Below are 15,244 nucleotides of genomic sequence, written 5' to 3'. Positions count from 1 at the left end.
AGTTTCTGTTTGCACTGCATTACCACACTGGTTGAGCAACAATAGTACAGCTGAAATCAAACCTTACTGTATGACACACTCACAAAAGCTCCATTAGATTGAGTCAACCATTTTGAGTCAACAAAACGTACCATGTTTCCATTTACACACAGGTCACAGAAATGACAATTAGCAAATCAACAGGAGTGATAAGACCAGAAACAAAAAAAGAAGCAACAAATTCAAATCCACATGCAAATCCATGTGTCATTGCAATACAGTGTACATGTTACCCGAAATGATGATGCTACAAATGGGTGGTGCTTTTAATATAAGGAACCATAAAAACTGACTCACATCTGGAGTAATTACACCAAACAACACAATGGTAAGAATTATTTAAATATTCATCATTTTAGAAACATCATTTGTACTAGGTAATGTCTACAAAGTAATGATTACCAATACTGATAAAGGCTATAATATATTATATATAATCTAATAATTGGGTTGGAAAATGATGATTATATTAAAGCTCAAGAAACTTATTTACTTACAGAAAGAGATTAAACGTTAGTCTTAAAGACTAAAGCAATGTTTTATATACCAGTGTTACATTTATCCACCTAATGCTTATTTATTAGCTTAAATATTGTTCATCACCTAATTATTTTATCTAAAAATCTAACTTTATTATTACACAATGTATGGTGTAATGCCATTAGTAAAGTTTTATTTGTTAATGTGTTATGTCTTTTATTTATGAAGTAACAAATGAAGCACAGACAAATCTGTTTATTCTGTCTTGCGATAATTTGGCATAAGATGCAATTATATAGATATGTGTGTATAGAAACAGACTAAAAACAACATTGTTAACCAGCAAATGTCACTTACATTGGCAGGAAAATTGATCTCTTTATGTGCAGTAATTATATGTACAATAATCTTCATGCAGGAAAACTGTTCCAGTGTCTTGAGTCCACTGTTGGAGAAATATTACCTCTCACCAATGTACGGTCTGGAATTTACCATCGGCTTCATCGGAAACCTAGTGGTGGTCCTAGGCTATATCTTTTGCCTCCCTGCTTGGAAATCCACTAACGTGTACCTGTTTAACCTGTCTGTGTCTGACCTCGTCTTCCTGTGCACTTTACCTGAGCTGTCTTATAACTATGCATACAACCAGAAGAAATTCAATTCATCACTATGTGTAGGTAATCGCTACATTCTCAATGTGAACCTGTACTCCAGCATCCTTTTCATGATGTGGGTAAGTGTGGACCGGTTCTTATTGATATGTCACCCACAGCGAGAACACATCCTGTTGACTCTCAAGGCTGCAATAATCATCACCATCCTGAACTGGATCTGGGTGACTGTTCAAATCGCTCCTCTCATCGTCTTCATCATCCAGGACTTGGAGCAAAATAACTGGACAGCGTGTCGTGATTTTGCGAGTCTGAGAAATCCCCATGTTACTCTGATCTACAGCATAATTCTCACTATAACTGGATATGTGATTCCCCTTATAGGTTTGTTTCTAGCATCACAAAAGATGGTTTCTTTTCTCATTAAAAGACAGGAAGTGCTTGGGACATCTTTCCAAAGGCCAGTAAGGATTGTGAGGTCTGCAGCAATCATGTTCCTGTTGCTCTACACACCTTTCCATGTCATGAGAAATGTGCGTCTCGCATCACGGCTTCCTGAATTAAATTTATCAGGGTGTGTTTTAGACTACATCAACGGGGCTTTCATAGTGACACGGCCAATTGCATTTGCACAGAGTGTCATCAACCCCGTGTTTTACTTCCTCATGACAGACAGTTTTAAAGAAGCTCTACAGGACAAGTGGAGGCAGATTAAAAGGATGATAATGAGATCGTCATAAACGAGTCTGACCCAGACAAAGACAGCACTGATAAACCCAAGTCAATTTATTTGCTATTAATTGGACATTTAATTAATGATATTTCATAATATTAACTGTCTGTAATTAATGTAAAACAAAATTATGGTATTTGGTAAATTTATATAAATTTTCCACATTGCCAAAAAAACCTAGAAACATAAAAAGAGTTATTTGTAGACATCTCTGTAGGGGGACTTATTGTTTCAGCAGTACAGTTATGTTACTCCCACAGAATGTCTGTAATTACTACTGAATTATTGCGAATAAAAATAGGAACTTATCGATTGTCCAGACAGACAGGGGTTTTATTAATGACAAAATCAACAGACACAAGAAAACACTAGGGAAATACTGAGCAACTAAAATACAGAAGAAGATAAAAAACAGAGAACAGCAAGTATCAAACAACAAGGACTCAGCAAAAGCACATGCAAAACAGCAGGTATAAATAGGTGGGGTAATTAACAAGACAGGAAGAACAGGTGTGCAGAGACAGGAACAGGGGCGGGGCAAACACAAGTGAGCACAAAACATATACAAAGACATGGCACAGAATATAAACAAATCCCTGCTGGAGCGCCCCCTGATGTTTATGCAGAGAATGGTCCATGACAGAAGATCACTGTAGTGCATTCTGACCAGAATTGTTGGCCAGGTCTCAAACCTGAACTGGAACAGATGAAGTACAGCATAAAGCATTCAGATCATCACAGGGTTTGGCAAGAGCAAGACTATATAATAACACAAATTAAAAAACTTTAATTTTGTGGACCTCAAATCAAATCCATTTTTATTTCTCACATACACATACATACAGAGTACGACATGCAGTGAAATGCTTTTTGCATCTGTCTGGTATTCAAGTATAAAAGGAATGCAATTAGGGATAAAAAAAATAAAACTAAAAGGAGGTGTACCGGGCATGTCCAACCGGGAGGAGGCCCAGGGGAAGACCTAGGACACGCTGGAGGGACTACTGTATGTCTCTCGGCTGGCCTGGGAAGGCCTGGGTATTCCCCCGGAAGAGCTGGAGGAAGTGTCTGGGGAGAGGGAAGTCTGGGCATCCCTGCTTAGTCTGCTGCCCCCGCGACCCGGCCCCGGATAAAGCGGTAGAAGATGGATGGATGGATGGAGGTGGGTAAATAAAAAGTATAAACTATATAAAAACTATATCAAATATGAAAATATGAAAATATATGTGAGAAATAATGTATGAAAATAAATGCGTATGGTTTTAGTGATTGTCCTTAAAGTGTCCATGTGCAATATAGTGTGTATAAAGTGGCACTGTGTTGTGCAAGTCCAGAGTTAAAGTGACAGTCCAGAGTTAGGGTATCATAGTGCAAAAGAGGTGTGCAGAAAACTGTAAAGTACTAGATCCTGGGTGACTCCTGGTTTAAACTAGGGATGCACCGATCCAATATTTTGGATCGGTATCAATGCCGATCCAAGCATTTTGGGTGGTTTGGGTATCAGTGGTGCGTTACCGATGTCGCTCATCTGGCTAGAAAAAATGTTTGGAACATACTGTAACTGAACAAACAATGCATAATCGAATGATAAATAGTTTTTATATAAGTGTATGAGTGCATTATGGTAGAGCATTACGTTAGCATCACAAAGGTTGTGGGTTCGATTCCCAGGGAACACGGATACTGATAAAATGTAGGTAACTCAAATGCACTGTGAGTTTCTTTGGATAAAAGTGTCTTCTAAAGGCATGAATGTTAATTTCATGTAAATACAAACATTGACTTCTGTGTGTTGGTTTTGCTTTTCTTGTTTTGGCAGCGTGGCAGGGAACAGGGGGTTTAAGAGGTGGGCGGGGGTAGTAGTATACCACTTTTTTTTGAGGACTACACCACTGGATTGCATCTACACACAGGTCACAGAAATGATAATTAGCAAATCAACAGGAGTGAAAGACCAGAAACGGAGCAGAAACAAAGAAGAAGCAACAAATTCAAATCTACATGCAAATCCATGTCATTGAATCTGACTAGATAAAAATAAATACAGTGTACATGTTACCTGTAATGATGATGCTACAGTGGTGCTGGGTGGTGCTGACAGTTTTAATAAAAGGAACCATAAAAACGGACTCATTTCTGGAGTAATTGCACCAAACAACACAATGGTAAGAATTATTTAAATATTCATCATTTTAGAAACATCATTTGTACTAGATAATGTCTACAAAGTAATGATTACCAATACTGATAAAGGCTATTATATATTATATATAAAATCTAATAATTGGGTTGGAAAATGATGATTATATTAAAGCTCAAGAAACTTATTTACTTACAGAAAGAGATTAAACGTTAGTCTTAAAGACTAAAGCAAGGTTTTATATACCAGTGTTACATTTATCCACCTAATGCTTATTTATTAGCTTAATTATTGTTCATTACCTAATTATTTTATCTAATTTTAGTATTAGTCGGTTATGAATGTATTATTAATAACAAACCTTTACAGGGGTCCTTTAAGGGCTCTTTAAGCGTTCATTGGCTTTCATTACACAAAAGAGTACAGCATAATTCTAGGTTTCACCCAGAAATTAAACCTCTAGAAGAGGTTTGGAAATGCATTTATGTATGTACTTATGCATTTATGTAGATATGTGTGTATAACAACAGACTAAAAAACAACATTGTTAACCAGCAAATATCACTTGCATTGGCCGGAAAATTGATCTCTTTATGTGCAGTAATTATATGTAAAATAATCTTCATGCAGGAAAACTGTTCCAGTGTCTTGAGTCCACTGTTGGAGAAATATTACCTCTCACCACTGTACGGTCTGGAATTTGCCATCGGCTTCATCGGAAACCTAGTGGTGGTCCTAGGCTACATCTTCTGCCTCCCTGCTTGGAAGTCCACTAACGTGTACCTGTTTAACCTGTCTGTGTCTGATGTCGTCTTCCTGTGCACTTTACCTGAGCTGTCCTATAACTATGCTTACAACCTGAAGAAATTCAATGCTGCACTCTGCATGATAAATCGTTATATCCTCCATGTGAACCTGTACTCCAGCATCCTTTTCATGATGTGGGTAAGTGTGGACCGGTTCTTATTGATATGTCACCCACATCGACAACACATCCTGTTGACTCTCAAGGCTGCAATAATCATCACCATCCTGAACTGGATCTGGGTGACTGTTCAAGTCGCTCCTCTCATCTTCTTCATTAACCAGGACTTGGAGCAAAATGGCTGGACAGCGTGTCTTGATTTTGCGAGTTTGAGAAATTCCCAAGCTATTCTGATCTACAACATAATTCTCACTATAACTGGATATGTGATTCCCCTTATAGGTTTGTTTCTAGCATCACAAAAGATCGTTTCTGTTCTCATTAAAAGACAGGAAGTGATTGGGACATCTTTCCAAAGGCCAGTAAGGGTTGTGAGGTTTGCAGCAATCATGTTCCTGGTGCTCTACACACCTTTCCATGTAATGAGGATTGTCCGTATTGTGTCTCAGCTTCCTGAATTAAAATTGTCAAAGTGTGTTTTAGACTACATCAGTTCAGCTTACATAGTGACACGGCCATTTGCCTATTTACACATTGTCATCAACCCTGTGTTTTACTTCCTCATGACAGACCGTTTTAAAGAAGCTCTACAGGACAAATGGAGGCAGATTAAAAGGATTATAATGAGAGCGTCATAAACAAGTCTGACCCAGACAAAAAAAAGCACTGATAAACCCATGTCAATTTATTTGCTATTAACTGGACATTTAATTAATTTTATGGTTATAAAGATTGCGTAAGTGACAATTTATTGTATATAAAAATTTGACTTTTGATCAATCTGTTTGTTTTAATATGATAATACTATTTATATATAGTTTACAGTGCAGGTCATCTTTAATGAATATACATATTGCTCGTCACATTTGTTGAATGTCTTTTGTGTTGTGATGATATTTCATAATATTAACTGTCTGTAATTAATGTAAAACAAAATCCTGGTATTTGGTAAATTTATATAAATTTTCTGCATTGCCAAAAAATCTAGAAACATAAAAAGAGTTATTTGTAGACATCTCTGTAGGGGGACTTATTGTTTCAGCAGTACAGTTATGTTACTCCCCCAGAATGTCTGTTATTACTACTGAATTATTGTGAATAAAAATAGGAACTTATCGATTGTCCAGACAGACAGGGGTTTTATTAATGACAAAATCAACAGACACAAGAAAACACTAGGGAAATACTGAGCAACTAAAATACAGAAGAAGATAAAAAACAGAGAACAGTAAGTATCAAACAACAAGGACTCAGCAAAAGCACATGCAAAACAGCAGGTATAAATAGGTGGGGTAATTAACAAGACAGGAAGAACAGGTGTGCAGAGACAGGAACAGGATAAGGATGGGGCGGGGTCCCAAAAATAAGTCCCATACTGCAGTGTCCATGTCCGATTGAGGTGGAATATAAACGGCACTGAATATGACCGAGCTGAATTCCCGAGGTAGATAGAAGGGCCAACATTTGATGATCAGTAGCTCCAGATTTGGTGTGCAGGAGCGTGAAAGAGGAAAGATGCTCACGCTGTCACACCAGTGGTTGTTCACCATCAGACACACTCCACCTCGCCTTGACTTCCCCGACTCCAGTGTTCTGTCCATGAGGTAAACCGAGAAAATCTCGGTCGGCTGGATGGCATGGTCTGGTACCGCTGGGTTCAGCCATGTCTCGGCTAGCCAATAAAAATAATTTAGGGTCCTGATATTCCTTAAATACCCCATGTAATGGGAATATATACAACCTCCTTCTTCCAAATCACTCGTTTACATTAATCTAGTCTAAGATGGTACATACCATGCAATAGTGGATTCAGACTGTAACCAAACCTTGAATCTTTGATGATTAATGAAAGTAGAATGGGTGCAAAGGAATGCTCACAAGTACCTGGTGGTGATATCACAATCCAATTCTGGGGCAAAAACATAAAACATAGCCATAAGTTTCTCCCTGCCTCACCAAGCTACTGATATCAACAATATATTGGCCCGCATTTCAAGAAACTTTGAGTCATGCCTTTGACCAAGTGAAAGTAATTGAGGTTCAGTAGGTTCACCCCATTGCTGCACTCTCCTATCCTGCATAGCCTTCAAACCAAGAGGAAACAACTCAATGTTTTGTATTAATTTTAAAGAACTCTGCAATACCCAGTGACTCTCTGCAATATCTCAGCATTAAACATACATCCTTTATGTCACTCTTTGCAAACTGTATGAAAAATTTCTCTTCTCTTGTCTGTTCCTGTTCCCTGTCCTGTTCTGTGTTCTGACCTGTTTTGCCTGCCTGTTTCTCGTTTTTCTTCATTAAATTGGAATACTGCATTTGGATCCACACTTGCCTTTATCTCACCATGTCACATCGTGACAGAACGACTCACCCCATGGATCCAGCAGAAATACTGTTTTGTCTTTGTCAGGAGGACTCCCTGGTCGAGGAATATATGGAGGTATTCGTGGACCTGTGCAATCAGGTCAACTTCGACGAGAAGGTGCTCAAGGATATCTTTAAGCATGGACTAAGGGACATCCTGCGGTATCTGATGCCGTCTACCCGAGAGATAAAAACATTCTCTGGACGGGTCCACGCTAACCTTGAGCAGTGTAGAGACGGAAGCCGGACGTAAATATTTTTTGGGGGGGCAGCAAGCATCGGGATCCGTGGGCTACAGAGCGGGACCAGCCTGGTCTTACTATGAAGGGAGCACCAAATCTGGTCCAGTGGACGAAAAAATGCAAACAGGGTTATATGTTAAGGTAAAAGCTGCATTCACTCCGGATTCTTTCTGCGATAATAAACTGTACAATGATACTGAGACACAAACAGTACCACAGATAAAATGTTCCCACCTGATCACATTGAGCTGTCCGTTCGTCCTGATGCTGTATTTCGCCGAATAAAGGCGTGATAAACAGCGCTGAAGGTCTCTGGGCGCCATCTTCACCCACAGGAAATAAAGAAAAGGGCAATGCGCGCTTCGTCCACCAGGGGGCAGTGGACGATTTTTAAGTATTTGTTCATATTCAGAGTTGTATAGTTATATTAATTAGCAGTATTTTAACACATGGTTTCATTTACACTCCATTTCATCACAATAATTTAATTTTAATGATCTATATTTACTTTGTTTCCCAAGTGAACATTTACATGTCCATCTACTGCATTTGGTTGATTAAGTAAACAAATAAATAAACAAATATTTTTATTTTACATAGCAAATCAACAAGAGTGATAGACCAGAAACGGAGCAGAAAAAGAAAGAAGAAGCAACAAATTCAAATCTACATGCAAATCCATGTGTCATTGAATCATCTGACTAGATAAAAATAAATACAGTGTACATGTTACCTGTAATGATGATGCTACAGATGGGTGGTGCTGACAGTTTTAATAAAAGGAACCATAAAAACTGACTCACATCTGGAGTAATTACACCAAACAACACAATGGTAAGCATTATTTAAATATTCAACATTTTAGAAACATCATTTGTACTAGATAATGTCTAAGTAATGATTACCAATACTGATAAAGGCTATAATATATTATATATAATCTAATAATTGGGTTGGAAAATGATGATTATATTAAAGCTCAAGAACCTTATTTACTTACAGAAAGAGATTAAATGTTAGTCTTAAAGACTAAAGCAAGGTTTTATATACCAGTGTTACATTTATCCACCTAATGCTTATTTATTAGCTTAATTATTGTTCATCACCTAATTATTTTATCTAAAAATCTAACGTTAGTATTAGTCGGTTATGAATGTATTATTAATAACAAACCTTTACAGGGGTCCTTTAAGGGCTCTTTAAGCATTCATTGGCTTTCATTACACCAAAGAGTTTACTTTGCTTTTTTTACTTTAGCAATATTCTGTTCTAGGTTTCACCCAGAAATTAAACCTCTAGAAGAGGTTTGGAAAGTTTCTAGGAGCAGCCATTAGTGATGTTTTATTTGTTAATGTGTTATGTCTCTTATTTATGAAGTAACAAATGAAGCACCGACAAATCAGTTTATTCTGTCTTGCGATAATTTGGCATAAGATGCAATTATATAGATATGTGTGTATAACAACAGACTAAAAACAACATTGTTAACCAGCAAATATCACTTACATTGGCAGGAAAATTGACCTCTTTATGTGCAGTAATTATATGTACAATAATCTTCATGCAGGAAAACTGTTCCAGTGTCGTCACTCCACTGTTGGAGAAATATTACCTCTCACCAATGTACGGTCTGGAATCTGCCATCGGCTTCATCGGAAACCTAGTGGTGGTCCTAGGCTACATCTTTTGCCTCCCTGCTTGGAAGTCCACTAACGTGTACCTGTTTAACCTGTCTGTGTCTGACCTCGTCTTCATGTGCACTTTAGCTTGGCTGTCCTATAACTACGCTCACAACCTGAAGAAATTCAATTCATCACTATGTGTAATGAATCGTTATATCCTCCATGTGAACCTGTACTCCAGCATCCTTTTCATGATGTGGGTAAGTGTGGACCGGTTCTTATTGATATGTCACCCACATCGACAACACATCCTGTTGACTCTCAAGGCTGCAATAATCATCAGTATCCTGAACTGGATCTGGGTGACTGTTCAAATCGCTCCTCTCATGTTCTTCATTATCCAGGAGTTGGAGCGAAATGGTCGTAAGGTGTGCAGTGATTTTGGGAGCATGGGAGATCCCAGAGTTACTCTGATCTACAGCATAGTTCTCACTATAACTGGATATGTGATTCCCCTTACAGGTTTGTTTCTAGCATCACAAAAGATGGTTTCTGTACTAGTGAAAAGACAGGAAGTGCTTGGGACATCTTTCCAAAGGCCAGTAAGGATCGTGCGGATCGCAGCTATCATGTTCCTGGTGCTCTACACACCTCTCCATGTAACGAGGATTGTGCGTCTTGCGTCACGGCTTCCTGAATTAAATTTATCACGGTGCATTTTAGACTACATCAACGGGGCTTACATACTGTCGAGGCCATTTGGATTTGCTCACAGTGTCATCAACCCTGTGTTTTACTTCCTCATGACAGACAGTTTTAAAGAAGCGCTGCAGGACAAATGGAGGAAGATTAAAAGGATGATAATGAGACCGTCATAAACAAGTCTGACCCAGACAAAGACAGCACTGATAAACCCATGTCAATTAACATTTAACATTTAATTAATGTTATGGTTATAAAGATTGCTTAAGTAACAATTTATTGTATATAAAAAATTGACTTTTGATCAATCTGTTTGTTTTAATATGATAATACTATTTATATATAGTTTACAGTGCAGGTCATCTTTAATGAATATACATATTGATCATCACTTTTGTTGAATGTCTTTTGTGTTGTGATGATATTTCATAATATTAACTGTCTGTAATTAATGTAAAACAAAATCCTGGTATTTGGTAAAATTTATTCACTACTTGTTCACTGCTGTGTGTGTGCACTTTGAATGGGTCAAATGCAGAGAGCGAATTCTGAGTATGGGTCACCGTACTTAGATGTATATCACATCTTCCGCTCACTGCGCTCCTCAAAGGGTTGAGACTTGACAGGAAATTTCAATCTAGTGGTGGGAAGCAATATGAGGTCTTTATTTCCAAGGTGAAACTGACTGTAATGTGAGTGGATTTTATAGACCACCTGTTACCATTCCTGTAACAGATTGTCCTGATTTAAGTGACCCGAATTCCAAATGTAAACTTACAATTCATGTCCTTAAGCATTTATTAAAGTCTGTTTAGTAACAATAAATACTGGTGAGAATTGCTTTATTTCCTGAAAATAATCAGTAAATTATGATCTCTTTGGAAGAAAATTGGGGCATTCTCAGAAGAACCGAATTCAGGATATCTGCTTGAAGATAGTCCATAAGAATTGATATGAATTAAGATGCTTATTCTGACCAGACCGATGGCCCGATGAGACGCAGGGCAATTATTTTAAAGGGAAGCTTTTAAAAGGGATCTATAAGAGGGAGAGGATGCAATAGTATATCTGGGGTGGCTGGCCAACTGGCAACAACAACAACAACAAATAAGCAGACCTCACCCTCATATAATACCTGCTTGGATGAGCTTTCACCCTCTGTTTTGACCATGTCCCACTCCTTGAAGCATGCCAGTCCATGAAAGATGCCAATATGTGGAATCAACATTGGTATCTGGCACTTCAACCATTTAAGTTAGAGTCTTCATACAAGGCCTGCAGATGGCTTTGGCAGATTTCCTGTGGAGGAATCATCCTCAATTAGACACCATGGGAGCAATTATGCTAAGAAGAGTGGGCCAAAATTCCTCCACAGCGGCGTGAAAGACAGGTCTCCAGCTACAGGAAGCATTTGGATGCAGATATTGCTGCAAAAGCTGGTACAAACTGTTATTCAATTTAAAGGGCAAATACTTTTTTTACATATAGGTATAATATTTGGTGATAAATAGATTTACAGTTATATACTGATGAGCCAAAGCATTATGACTTCTCAAAGATAAAGAAACATTGATTTTGAAGGTATGTGAGATATTAATTAGACTGTAAGCCAAGAGGTTCTTAGTGTTAGCTTGATAAATGCATAAGTAAGCAAGCATGAAGACCTGAATGACAAATCATTATTGTCCAGACCACTGGGTTAGATCGTATACAACATGGTAAGGCTTTTCATTTGTGGTTAGTACTTAACAGTAGTGGATTGAGGAGGAATAAAACATGATCCATTGGCAGGGTTTTGGGCACCCAAGATTCAATGATGAGTGAGGACAACAAAGCTGCTCTGAAACAAAATTTTAATGATAGTTACTCTACACCAGACAGGCTAATGACCCATCTGGTGATTGCTGACTCTCTGATACTAAAACCTGATTAACTTTCAGGAAACTGAACAGTAAACACAAAACAACTTGTGTTCAATATAGTAAAAACCTTGAGCTGAAGAGCGTTAGCAATTAAACTGGCATAAACTACTATCAGGGTTCATTGAGACATTTAACTCATTTTGCATATGCAAGTTCACTTCAGGTGTTTCTGCTTGCAATGCTTCACCACTGTACAGCTGAAATAAAACCTTACTGTAAAGGACATTTGCAAAAAGCTTCTACAAACCGATTCAGGTTGCGTTAACAAAACTTAAACTCTTTATTTGCACAATTACACAGATTGCAGAAATGACAATAACAAATCGACAGCAGTGAAAGACAGAGGCAGAGAAAGAAAGAAGAAAAACAGCAAAGTGATCGTTGCATCAGGTTGCATCAGTGTGTCATTGCATCAGATCTCAGGTTAGAAAAAATACCAAATAAATACAGTGTACATTTTACACTTAATGATGATGTGCTACAAATGGGTGGTGCTGAGATTTTGGGAATAAAGAGCCCTGAAAAGCTGAGTTCAGTCTCCCAAAGCCAGCAGAACAAACAGCGTAATGGTAAGAACGCTTCAAATATACATGCTTTGAGGCAGAAAATTTGTACTAGATAATGTGTATACATTTTAATTAATGAGTACTTCTACTCATTATTAAAAACATTGATAAGGTTGTTATATTTTCAGCATTATTTTTTTAAATTTATTCTTTAGCAAGAAAAGTGGTTAAGCACAAATACTACATACTGTAAGAGATAAAAAAATTTATTCATGTATAACTTACATACATTTTACCTATATATTAGCTTGATTTTATATAAATTCACTCTCAACATTGTTTGGTTGCAAATTTATTTTTCAATACTTAACCTTTTCCTCAGTTCTTTAGGGATTCCTTGAGGTTTTATTAGATAATTAAAGGTTCTTATTTTCCACAAAAATAAGGGGAAATATTTCTGGTACGGAAAAACTATTTTATAGGATTTGAACCCGGTTTCTCAGTTTCTCAGAGTGTAGGTAAATTATGTTCATGTTTATACTAATTTATATTGTGTACAGTCTATAATGTAAAATAAGGTACTAATGTTTTAGTGGTAATAAACCTGGCCTTTAAAACCTTTACTTTATAAACAAGCATAATAGGCCATTAGGCTTCATGCAAAAAGAATTGCTTTAAATAAGTCTCATTAATGTGATGAGAATCCCCTGTGTGACATTAGCTCATGCATAGGTATAATCTCAGTGTACATCTTCATACCGTAGAGAATTTTGGTCTCTATTTTCATGGCTAAGTTGCGAACACAGGTGTTTGCATGAGCGTTGGTGCAGGTGTTAACATGGTGCAAATGTAAGAAGGGCTAAACGTGTTTAATCAAATGAACTCCTTTTATTTTCTGTAATAGTGCGTGTATGCAGAACATTTTTCTAAAAACATTATGGAAGGATTTGCCATTTAGCAGCCACAACAAACTTGTTCTTATAATAGAGTGTTTAGAGACAGTAGTCTGCTTATACTGAAATGCAAATTGCATTAGATCATTTAATATCTATAATAGTAATCATTTATAATCACTTAAATAGAACGAGAGCTTAAGCTTGAAAATGGCAAAAAAAAAAAAAACAACAACAACGACCAACCAAAAAAACAGAAATAAAAACCCACACCACTGTTAACCTGCAAATTATGTTTGCATTTGCATGAAAATAGAGCATCTATATATGTGCAGTAATTATATGTAAAATATTCTTCATTCAGGAAAACTGTTCCAGTGTCGTCACTCCACTGTTGGAGAAATATTACCTCTCACCAATGTATGGTCTGGAATCTGCCATCGGCTTCATCGGAAACCTAGTGGTGGTCCTAGGCTACATCTTTTGCCTCCCTGCTTGGAAGTCCACTAACGTGTACCTGTTTAACCTGTCTGTGTCTGACCTCATCTTCATGTGCACTTTAGCTTGGCTGTCCTACAACAACGCTTACAACCTGAAGATATTCAATTCATCACTATGTATAATTAATCGTTATATCCTCCATGTGAACTTGTACTCCAGCATCCTTTTCATGATGTGGGTAAGTGTGGACCGGTTCTTATTGATATGTCACCCACAGCGAGAACACATCCTGTTGACTCTCAAGGCTGCAATAATCATCAGCATCCTGAACTGGATCTGGGTGACTGTTCAAATTGCTCCTCTCATGTTCTTCATTATCCAGGACTTGGAGCGAAATGGTCGTAAGGTGTGCAGTGATTTTGGGAGCCTGGGAGATCCCCGAGTTACTCTGATCTACAGCACAGTTCTCACTATAACTGGATATGTGATTCCCCTTATAGGTTTGTTTCTAGCATCACAAAAGATGGTTTCTGTACTAGTGAAAAGACAGGAAGTGCTTGGGACATCTTTCCAAAGGCCAGTAAGGATCGTGCGGATCGCAGCTATCATGTTCCTGGTGCTCTACACACCTCTCCATGTAACGAGGATTGTGCGTCTCGCGTCACGGCTTCCTGAATTACATTTATCAGGGTGCGTTTTAGACTACATCAACGGGGCTTACATACTGTCGAGGCCATTTGGATTCGCTCACAGTACCATCAACCCTGTGTTTTACTTCCTCATGACAGACAGTTTTAAAGAAGCTCTGCAGGACAAATGGAGGCAGATTAAAAGGATGATAATGAGACCGTCATAAACAAGTCTGACCCAGACAAAGTCAGCACTGATAATTATTGCCTTGCATTTAAATCTTATATTTATATACAAATAAATGACAAATGAAGCCAGAAACAAAACAAAGTGACTTAGTAAAGTGCCGAACACATTTTCAGTATGCCCTGGACTCAATTTTACAAGTGTCATTAATTACCTATAAAACTATTTTTTAAAGTGACCATTTTGAAAATTTATTGCAGGTCAATTTAATGATATATATTTGAGTATGTATGTGTGTGTATGTTGTTAAAATGTTTTTCTGTCGTTTCAAAGTTTTACTTCAGAATCCCCATGTGGTCTTGTGCTGTTGTAGCCCATCTACTCCACCTCACTTGTAAAATATGGCTATTTGATTTAGCCATGAGCTCAGACTTTCTCAGCAAGGTGTTTCTGCACAAATCTACGTGTTTCATTCATTTGCATTATTCTGTGTAAACTGTTTTGAGTGAAATTCCCAGGACATCAGCAGTTTCTGAAACTTTCATGCCAGCCTATCTGCTGTTAAGTACCACAGTCAAACACAGCGAGATCACATTTCCCCTCAGTTTGACATAAACACTATTGCAGCTTTATATCCATAGCTACATCATCATCATACTGGATAACTGTAAAGGTGTTCCTATCAAAGTGACTAGTGAGTGTATATACATTTTACCTTGTACACCGAAATGTAGTTAATCAGTCATAACACATTTCTTGTGTGAAGGTCTCTGAGCTGTGTTTAGTTTTACTTCAACATATTCCT

General features: G+C 37.6%; 4 protein-coding genes across 4 annotated transcripts; all 4 read left to right on the top strand.

Annotated features, from left to right (window-relative positions):
- The first annotated feature begins 98 nt into the window (after positions 1-98).
- Positions 99-2,797, top strand: LOC113652849 (succinate receptor 1-like). The gene is made up of 2 exons (XM_027162155.2): positions 99-367; positions 938-2,797. The coding sequence occupies exons 1-2, from the start codon at positions 365-367 to the stop codon at positions 1,868-1,870; spliced, it is 936 nt and encodes a 311-aa protein (XP_027017956.2). The 5' UTR covers positions 99-364; the 3' UTR covers positions 1,871-2,797.
- Positions 2,798-3,129: 332 nt separating this feature from the next.
- On the top strand, positions 3,130-6,139 carry LOC113652848 (succinate receptor 1-like). The gene is made up of 2 exons (XM_027162154.2): positions 3,130-4,028; positions 4,634-6,139. The coding sequence occupies exons 1-2, from the start codon at positions 4,026-4,028 to the stop codon at positions 5,564-5,566; spliced, it is 936 nt and encodes a 311-aa protein (XP_027017955.2). The 5' UTR covers positions 3,130-4,025; the 3' UTR covers positions 5,567-6,139.
- Positions 6,140-8,169: 2,030 nt separating this feature from the next.
- LOC113652866 (succinate receptor 1-like) lies at positions 8,170-10,604 on the top strand. Its single transcript, XM_027162177.2, has 2 exons — positions 8,170-8,371; positions 9,105-10,604. The coding sequence occupies exons 1-2, from the start codon at positions 8,369-8,371 to the stop codon at positions 10,035-10,037; spliced, it is 936 nt and encodes a 311-aa protein (XP_027017978.2). The 5' UTR covers positions 8,170-8,368; the 3' UTR covers positions 10,038-10,604.
- A 2,981-nt stretch (positions 10,605-13,585) lies between these two features.
- Positions 13,586-14,546, top strand: LOC125139957 (succinate receptor 1-like). The gene has a single exon (XM_047806647.1). The coding sequence runs from the start codon at positions 13,601-13,603 to the stop codon at positions 14,477-14,479; it is 879 nt and encodes a 292-aa protein (XP_047662603.1). The 5' UTR covers positions 13,586-13,600; the 3' UTR covers positions 14,480-14,546.
- The last annotated feature ends 698 nt before the right edge of the window (positions 14,547-15,244 follow it).

The sequence above is a fragment of the Tachysurus fulvidraco genome, chromosome 22, assembly GCF_022655615.1.
Source record: "Tachysurus fulvidraco isolate hzauxx_2018 chromosome 22, HZAU_PFXX_2.0, whole genome shotgun sequence".
NCBI classification, from domain to species: Eukaryota; Metazoa; Chordata; class Actinopteri; order Siluriformes; family Bagridae; genus Tachysurus; species Tachysurus fulvidraco.
This window is presented reverse-complemented; position numbering and strand designations above follow the sequence as displayed.

Coding starts and splice junctions, on each gene's coding strand:
- LOC125139957 (XM_047806647.1), top strand. CDS start 13,601: ATGTATGGTCTGGAATCTGCCATCGGCTTCATCGGAAACCTAGTGGTG.